The following is a 10,000-nucleotide window of genomic DNA, read 5'->3' on the forward strand; positions in this document are numbered from 1 at the left end:
CATTCCAGACATGAGAAAGCTTCCGCAAAATGGGAGGCGAAATGCTTGAATTTAGATCAGAAGCGCATCAGAGTACGACATCAAAGGTGATTTGGGACCGATTTGCAACAGAAGAGGCTAATTTTATGGCTCGTTTAATCACCATAGATGAAACTTGGTTTCGTCCTTATGATCCCCAGACCAAGGAGCAATCAGTGGAGTGGTATCACAGCGGTTCACCGCATCCCAAGAAATTTCGGACCCAGAAGTCAACTGGAAAGATTGTGGCTTCAGTGTTCTGGGACAAAGACGGAGTACTTCTCATAAAATTCCAACGAAAGGGTCGCGCCATCAACGCAGAATACTACATGTCCTTGTTGGTTGAACTGCGTGAAGCTTCGAAGTAGAAACGTCGTGGAAACCTGAGCCGTAGTGTCCTGTTTTTGCAGGACAATGCACCAGCACACACAGCACATGAAACTCCACGGTAAATACGCAACTTTGGCTTCGAATTGGTAGACTACGTATCTTACTCTCTTGACTTGACCCACTCTGACTATCACCTCTTTTCCACAACTGAAGAAATATCTCAAAAGAACGAAATTTCACTCCGATTCGGAAGTGATCGCTGTTACAGAGGCTTGATTGGAGACCCAACCTTCCGAGTTCTTTTACAGAGCTTAGAAAAACTGAAGGACCACTGCAATAAGTGTGTGAATCTGAGAGGGGAATATGTTGAATAAAATCATAATTAACTGCCCCCCCCCCCCACCGTATTTTCTTTTACTGGAAGCCAAGAACTTTTCAGTTCCTCCTCGTACACTATACAGCTTAACTTCGGTTTGGAAACTCTTTGGACAATGTGTTGTTGTTATTGTTGTTGTTGTTACTTAAATTTCGCTTCTTCATTTTTTCTTTTGCTTCTTTCTTTATTTCCAGTGAACGAACCAATATGGAGGTGGAGTGTAGACCAGACAACTCCATAAGGAATGGTCCCTATAGCAATAGACTGCTTGACAGTGCGATTTACACGTACAGAAACGCCAAACACCTGCCGTCAGCTTTAATGTCTTTTTCCCCGCGTTCAGCGTCATCGTCGTCCTCTTCTTCCTCCTCCTCCTCATCATCATCACCATCATCATCATCATTATCATCATCATCATCATCATCATCGTCATCATCACCATCATCATCATCATCATCGTCATCATCGTCTGCACTATTCTCATCAACCTCCACATCATCATCTCCAAAAACAACATTAACCACAACATCGTCGACATTGTCGTTATCCTTGAACCAAAACAAACTTCCAGGACCGCTGAAATCAACAATTATAAGGACTGAAGCCCACCACATCGATGGAAGTCATTTGAAGTCGACTCCAACTTTCAGACAACAATCTGTTGCCTCGGTGCGCCGTTTACTGCGGACACCAAAATGTGCCCGTTGCCGAAATCACGGTGTTGTGTCATGTTTAAAGGGTCACAAACGATATTGTAGATGGCGCGACTGTCAATGTGCCAACTGTCTTTTGGTTGTGGAACGACAGAGGGTAATGGCGGCTCAAGTAGCTCTCAGAAGGTAAAAACATGTTTCTTATGTTTTCTTTTACATATTCCAATTAGTTATTGAGTGATTTTGTTGTTGCCATTGCTATTGCCGTTGTGGATCGTTGGCTTCTTTGAGTTGACCAAATTATTATCAGGTTCGTCCTTAAAGTGGCGAACTGGCAGAATTGTTAGCACGCCGGGTAAAATGCTTAGCGGCATTTCGTACGTCTTCGCGTTTTGAGTTCAAACGCCGCCAGGGTCGACTTTGCCTTTCATCCTTTCAGGGTCGATAAAATAAGTACCAATTGAGCACTGGGGTCGATATAATTCTGCTCCCCCAGAATATAAGGTCTACAGTATGCCTACAATAGAAAGGATTATTAGGTTCGTCCTTCATGTCTTTGAAGACTCTTAGGTTATGACTCTGAAGACATCCAAATTATCAGCGTTTTTATCAGTGGTGGCTCATTGTCATGAAATCTGCGTTCCCGTGGGGGAACGTAATAGCAGGGTCATAACCCGGTGGGACTCTTGCTCTTTCCGCGCAGGCCTTCTTTCTTTAGCTTCTCTGGTCATATCTGATTCTCAGAATTGTATTCGAGAGTACACAGTACTACACTACAGAGAGCGATCTCGAGCAGTCATACAAGCAAGGCCGGTTTTAAGCCAATTAAACAGATTTATTCAAATATGGCCGTCCGCCAAGAGAGGCCCCCACCACCACCACCACGCCGTACACGATGATGAATTTTAGTATATCATTGTGGTTGATGGTGGAGCATCAAACCCTCAATGCTTTTTGGCGAGTATTGGCGTACTACACAAAGCATAAAATATCAATCTTCAGCTTTTGTAGAGTAGAAAGCCTCATTAGCAATTCTCTAATTGGGATCCATATTTCTTAGTACCAGACCTAGTCATAAATGATATTGGAGATGGCGCGGCTGTCAATGTGCCAACTGCTTGTTGGTTGTAGAACGACAGAGAGTAATGGCGGATCAAGTGGCACTCCTTATTACCATTGTGGTTCGTTAGAATCTTTGTGCTGGTAAAATATGATAACTAAATAGTTTGTATGTTCTTGTAGCGTTTTGTATTATTGATTGTCAACTATGTAAGCTGAATGTTGTTGAGATAATGCATTTAATTTCTAATATTTTTTTGTCTTCTATGTTTTCTTTCAATATTGATAACAAATGTTCGTCATTCTTCTGTTTTCCTATTCTATACTTATTTTTGTTATTTATCCTTGCTATTTATCCCAGGTTTTGTATCAAACTGGTTATTTCAGTTATGTAATTCCTACTCAACTGAGCATAGCACGGCAAAGTCTCCATGTATAAATGACATCATTGTCATGGCGAGACACCATTGTCATGGCGTGACATCATTGTCACAACATCGTAATCTTCTCGTAATCTTTTATAATGAAGGATCAAAAGGAAAGTGGTAAAAAAAAAAAAGAAAGCATCCAGGAAGCAAAGCGGAATTTCCACTTGACATCACACGGGGTTCCTTCATCTTTGAGTTGCCACACATGGTGGGCCAGGGACGTGACAAACCATCTTTCTGGGACTCTGAAGGATGATGGTGGTTAAGAAAATGTTTCTTGGACGAAGTACTCGCCGAACCAATATATTTATAAACACATTTATAGATATTTATAAACATGGGACGTGGTCCTATTCGCACTCCTGGTAACATATGGGGCGGAGCGGGGCTGGTCATCCCATCGGTGTCGAAGATGAATGATTGGTCCTCATCTGAGGTGGCGGAACTGGGAATGACAGATACCTCCTCCAAGTCGTTGGCTCTGGATAGGTCATTATTTCAAGGTGCGGCGTTTGTACTGGTCACTCTATCCACGTCTATGATTTGTTCATTATCCGTGACGGTGGTATCGAGATCTTCGGTGACGCTCTCTGCGATGCTGGTCCCAATTTGGTTATTATCTCTGGGCGTGGCAACTGTATTGGTGTGAGAATTGGTTAATCTGCTTTTTGATGTTACATTACTGTTATTACGGATATTAGGTCTAGGTATCACCGTAGCCTCATATATGACCCCTTCAGTCTCGCATCGGCTTCCCTACTGGACAGTTATTATATACTTTGAAAGAGCAACCTGCCTCCTCTCATGTATTGTGTTTATTTGTTTATTTGTTTATTTTACTTATTTGCATCATTATCTCCATGTCTACTCACATAGATTCCTCTTATAGTCACTCTTTACCCCGCAGACTTAGTCCTCGGTAAAGATTCCGGAGTGTAAGTTCAAATCATTTGAGCGCCACTAAGTGTTTTCTATATTGAGCATCTCTGGATCTCATCTGTTGACTATATATATATATATATATATATATATATATATATATATATAAATATATATATATTTCGGTTAGTTGTCCATAAGTCATAAAAATAGGTCACTCTAAAAGAAATTTTGCGCAGTTATTATATTTTATGTAGTCTGGTCGTATATTCTTGGTTATGGCATGTAATCAGTCGGGAAGTTACCATTAATTTCACTGGCAAGACAGGCGACTCGTCAGAATTGCTGGACGGAAGCACGTAGCCTCTTTACGAACGGAAGTAAATATACAGTCATGGTCAGTTTGGTGGGGAAAACAAAACCAAAACAAAACGAAACAAAGGCTTTTTTTTAATGTATGTAGACGTGTGTGTGTGTGTGTGTGCGCGCGTGCGTCTGTGTGTGTGTGTGTGCGTGTGTGTGTGTGTGTATGTGTGTGTGTGTGTGTGTGTGTGTGTGTGTGTGTGTGTGTGTGTGTGTGTGTGTGTGTGTGTGTGTGTGTGTGTGTGTGTGTGTGTTCGTCTTCGCTTTGACAGTGTATGAGATAAAAGCAAAAACCAGAAAGTCAAAGATGAACAGATGGCAGAGAGGTAGCGAGCAAGAGAGAGAGAGAGAGAGAAAGAGAGAAAGAGAGAAAGAGGTAAAGAGAGAAAGAGAGAGAGAGAAAGAGAAAGAGAGAGAGAGAGAGAGAGAGAGAGAGAGGGAGAGAAAGAGACAGACAGAGAAGGAGAGAGAGAAGGAGAGAGAGAGAGAGAGAGAGAGAGAGAGAGAGAGAGAGAGAGAGAGAGAGAGAACCAGACAGACAGCGAGAGAGGTGTGACTTGTACTCTGTGTTGGGTGATTAGTTTTGACAGATAAATTAAACATTCAATTAGACTTGCCGCAATAAAATCTGAAGGTGTCATTGATGAGTCGGAGCTGTTGACATCCCAGTAGCTGCAGCAGTGGTGGCGGTGGCGGTAGTAGTAGTAGTAGTAGTATTAGTAGTAGTAGTTGTTGTGGTTGTTGTTGCTGTTGATATAACTTATCTAGATCAGCTCTGATGAAGCAGCGCTATGATCCAGGGTGTTCCAGCTATTGTGAGAAACGAGAAGAATCGATCATAGTACTGAACTGGGGTACGTTATTTATCGATCCCGAAAGAATGAAAGTTAACTTCGACGGGATTTGAACACTGAGCGCAAAGCATTGTATTCGATGCTCTAACGATTCTATCAATTGGTCGATTATATGTAATATATCTTTTACTTCTTTCAGTCACTGAACAGCGGCCACGCTGGGGCACCGCCTTGAAAGGTTTAGTTGAACACATCGACCCCAGTACTTATTCTGTCAATTCTCTTTTGCCGAAGCGCTAAGTAACGCAGGGACACGTGTGTGTGTGTGTGTGTGTGTGTGTGTGTGTAGACATATGGTGATTGCTTCATCTTCACAGATGATTGTTATGCCCTTGTGCTTTCTCGTTGTCAAATGCTTTCTGACTTTCCGTCCATGACTTCTCAGCTGACAGTTCAGTCCCGCTGCAGATTTTCATGGTTTGAAGCATAGCTAAAAGATGAAAGCTGTAACTTACTGTATGCTTCCAACATGTCTGCACACGTTAACACTCTTCCGTCGCCATAGGACTTTCAAGAGATGGAATGACAAACGAGGTTACCGTGAAGAGACATCTGTACGTCATTGAGATGTAGCGATAAACGCTTGTATAACACAAGTACCACTATTTGCAACTCCGAGATTATACTTAGAGACAGGCTGAAGCGGGTTGATCGACAATCACGTGACAGTAGCTAGGGATCCTTCGCTCCAAAAAGGTTTGCTGCGCGCCCTGACACCAACCAAGGGTATTTCTGCTTGTTTGCACTCAGATGGTTTGCTATCACATATGCAAGTTAACCCGATACTGGGACCCTGACAGCTACTACTACTATGGGTTGGGTAAACCCTAGAACAATAATGGCTGTGAAATAGTTCCATAGTCTTCAAAACCTTGGATACAGTTTAAAATCATACCCAGGACACACACTACACATATATATGTACACATATATATGTACACATATATGCATATACATAAATACACTTACACACACACACGCGCGTGTGCATACACACGTATTTATTATTATGTAAGTTAATTTGTATTTACGTATGAAGTTATGAATGAATATCTATACGTTTATAAGCATTTTAATTCGTGTGTATATATGTGTGAACGTATGTGTGTGTGTATAGACACACACACACACACACACACACACACACACACACACACACACATATATATATATATATATATAAACACACACACACAAACACATGCATTAAATAAAATGAAGCAACAAAGCCAAGGCTGTGTGGAAATTTTCAGGATATTTATAAAGGGAAAGTTAGTCTTACAGCTGTTTCTGGGATGTTAGGGATATCCCTTCATCAGAGACGGTGTGAGATGGTTAAATAGAGGGAAATAGTAGAGTTCAATGTAAGGAATTATTTTGGAAAGGGATGGAAATAAGAAATATAAAGGAAAATAAGAGAATAAACTAAAAATAAAAATATATGTAAGATGTTATAGTTGCAGTTCTATTATACAAGGAGAGTGGTGTGTAAAAGTGGGAGAAATTCTTCTTGTCCATGGCATATAAATTCCGATAGTAGTTCATATTTTTTCATTACAAATGGAATGTGTGGAGACATTGATTACATGTGCTGTTCATTCAAAGGGGTCTTGTGGTGTGAGTAAAATTTTGAGAATATAGTGGTAGTATTAAGTAGATAGAGAGAAGAGAAAAGTTGTGTATATTAAAATGAGGAGAATGGTCAAAAGGAATAGGTGAGGAAAGAAGAAAGAAAGAGGAAGAGAAAATGAAAAAAGGAGTGTTAGTTGGTGGTCAAGGTAATATGAGGGGATGGGAGAGAAGTAGGGGATAGGATGAGATAAAAATGTAAGGAGTGCGTGGGGAGTGGGGAGGAGTGATATGTTTGAAAGGTTCCAAGATGGGGGATGGGTACAGAAAATGGTACAGGGGGTTACTAAAGTGAGTAATAAACCTCAAAAAGGAAGGGAAGAATAATAAGATATAATGGTCAAGTTTCTAAAAATATACGGAGGTGTTTATTGTACTTGCTAACGTGATAGTGGGGATTGAGGGATCAGAGAGAGAAAGAAAGGAGTGTATATTGATATACGCACGCGCGCACACACACGCATAATTATATGCATACACACATACACATGCGTACATATAGACACATGCACATACATATATACATATGCATACATATACACACACATACATACAATCACGCATACACACACACACACACACACACACATATGAATTAAAAGGTATAATAAATAAACATTCTAATCGGCCAAAACAACTTTATATCATTCCCAAATTATCAAAAATCGACTATAAATATATATTAAAATAATAGGGCACCCAATGGTAAAACCCAACAGTATGAAATATACACATATACACGAATAAAAGGTAATATAACCTAAAAGGGTAATACGAGTGAAATCGAATGAAGAAAAATAAATAGAATACATTCGTGCATAATAAAGGCGTCTAAAAATTTAAGGCAACGGAGTTGAAATAAATAAATAAATAAAAATACAAGAGTATAAATATAAAAAATAAAGTGTAAGGAAGCCAGAACAGAGTCCATTTAAGTCCATCTTTACGATCGGTTGAAAGGATGCTGCTTCACTTCGTTAATGTACAATTCATTGAGGAAATTCAACAGCAACACCTTTTCATCAGGAGAAAACTTCACATTTCTGGTTATTCATGGATTGTACACTAACGAAGGGAAGCAGCATCCTTTCAACCGATCGTAAAGATGGGCTTAAATGGACTCTATTCTGGTTTCCTTACAATTTATTTTTTATATTCATACTCTTGTATTTTTATTTATTTATTTTAACTCCATTGCCTTAAATTTTTAGACGCCTTTATTGTGCACGAATTTATTCCATTTATTTTTCTTCATTCGACTTCACTCGTATTACCCTTTTAGGTTTTATCACCTTTTATTCGTGTATATGTGTATATTTTAAACTATTGGGTTTTACCATTGGGTGCCCTGTTATTTTAATACATATTTATATTCGATTTTTGATCATTTGGGAATGACAAAGTTGTTTTGACCGATTGGGATGTTAATTCATTATACCTTTCAATTTATTTCTCCTTTCGCCTCGGTGTCATCTGAGCACTTCCATCTGCAATCCTGTTTATATTTTTGCTCTTCGGAAGTTATAAAATTATCCTCTTATATATATATATATCCATAAACATGCACGTATACATGTATACATGTCCATATATGTATTATTAAACAATTAAAAAATAAGATTGAAGAGTTAAAAAATTAAAAAAACGGAAACAATGGAAAGTCAAATAGGGTTGCTGGAGATTACCTAAGGAGTCTCCGGGATACGTATTGTGTGGTGATTTAGGTTCCATTTAGTTTTGTGATAAAATTTGAAGGTATGAAAAAAGCGGTGGTGCGTGTACCTAGGGGCGCATTATTTAGTAGTATTTTATTTAGTAGTATTGAAGAGTTGGGTTTTAATATATGGAATGCCTCTTTTAGGAATAACTTACAGGCTGAGCGCTGACCCCGGCATGGAAGCCTTGAATCTGTTATGGACCATGACGAGATGTATGGAGTATTTCTATTTTTGAAATGATGTATGTGACTGGCGAGTGTTGTAGATTTACTGTGTTTCTCATACCTAAAAGAATTGAGATGCGCAGCGTATCGCTGTTTAAAATTTATAGTTGATCCTCTATATATGGTTGTAGAATTGTGTAACGTGTTGAGGACGATGCATTTATAAATTACGTTAGGCCTTCTGCAATGGGTTTGTAGAGGGCAGATGGCCCCAGGGCGGTAGTTATATGGTAGTGCATTGTGGGAATTATTCTCAGGAATAGAAGAAGTAATACTGTCTAAGGAGAGATTAAAGATGTGGGTAGATTGGTCTATGTCATTAACATTATTATTAATAATATTATTACTATTTCTATCGTCGTTGTTATCTATCCTATCTGTAATAATGGTGGACGTTGGGGTAGTAGTATTCTGGTTAGTGTTAGTGGGATTGGTTGAGCTTTCGTTGTGGTCTAAAGTATGGGGTTCGATATTGAAGCTATGTATATGTTGGGCGCTCGTGTGCATATATATATATATATATATATATATATATATATATATATATATATATATATGCACACACCCGGAGATATAAAAAGAAGAAAGAAGGAGAGAGAAAGAAAAAGGAAGAGGTATGTAACACTAATATATAACTATATTCTCTTTTATCAGGCACCAAGCAACCGAGGCGAACAACAATATGAAGAACAAGGGAAAGAATGCAGCTAACGTCCTGCAACAAAGGAAATTACTCCACCGAAATCTGCGGAATTTGCAGCAACATACACTATCCAGAGAAATACTTTCCAGTAAGATTTACTTCTTAGCACATTTTGAGATGTATGTGTTGTTGTTGTTGTAGCTTAATCCCGAGTCAGCTATGATTAACCAGGCTTGCATCTGTAATTGTTCAGCCTTATATTCAGACACAGTGTATATTCGAGTACCTTATCAAATGCGTCCTTTTTATTTTCATTTTCTCTTCCCTTGCTTTTGAAGACTGTCAATAAAATGGGATATGAGTGAGGTTTAGTTTCTAATTCTGTTTGAACGAGCGAGCATGTACAGAAGTGGTTCTCAACCACTTTTTTCCCTATGGGTCTCTTTGATTCTTCTTTTACTTTGGTGGGGTGTTCCTCATAGCCATTCAATGTCTAAAATTACTATTTTTATGAGTGAATATTATTAGGAATTGTCTACAAAAATGTTAAAATATTTTGTGTTGAAATATAACCAGTTTATTGCACGGAATTTTAACAACAAAATCTTATATGGACCACCAAGGGTTATATGGGTCCCTGTTGAGAACTAAGCATGCGCCAGTAAACTTCAGTACAACAGTTGGGCAAGGACTGAAGCACCTGGTGATGAGGACAATTCTGGATCTGTGGGGTTCCTTGATTGACCCCAGTTGGAAGTTCTCCATCATCCATTTATTCGCATATTTTGTATATTATATACACTTTTGATCTCATCGCTCGTTTTCT

At 39.0% G+C, this 10,000-nt stretch overlaps 1 protein-coding gene across 1 annotated transcript in view; it reads left to right on the top strand.

Annotated features, from left to right (window-relative positions):
- Nucleotides 1-10,000, top strand: part of LOC106879133 (uncharacterized) — a 106,859-nt gene that overhangs the window by 93,230 nt on the left and 3,629 nt on the right. Inside the window, exons 2-3 of the mRNA XM_089341883.1 lie at nt 919-1,563; nt 9,186-9,322. Of these exons, the coding sequence (XP_089198009.1) occupies nt 932-1,563; nt 9,186-9,322 (769 nt within the window). The 5' untranslated portion in view covers nt 919-931. The remainder of the gene's footprint in view (nt 1-918; nt 1,564-9,185; nt 9,323-10,000) is intronic.

Source organism: Octopus bimaculoides, chromosome 25 (assembly GCF_046866305.1).
Source record: "Octopus bimaculoides isolate indiv1 chromosome 25, ASM4686630v1, whole genome shotgun sequence".
In the NCBI taxonomy this organism is placed as follows: domain Eukaryota; kingdom Metazoa; phylum Mollusca; class Cephalopoda; order Octopoda; family Octopodidae; genus Octopus; species Octopus bimaculoides.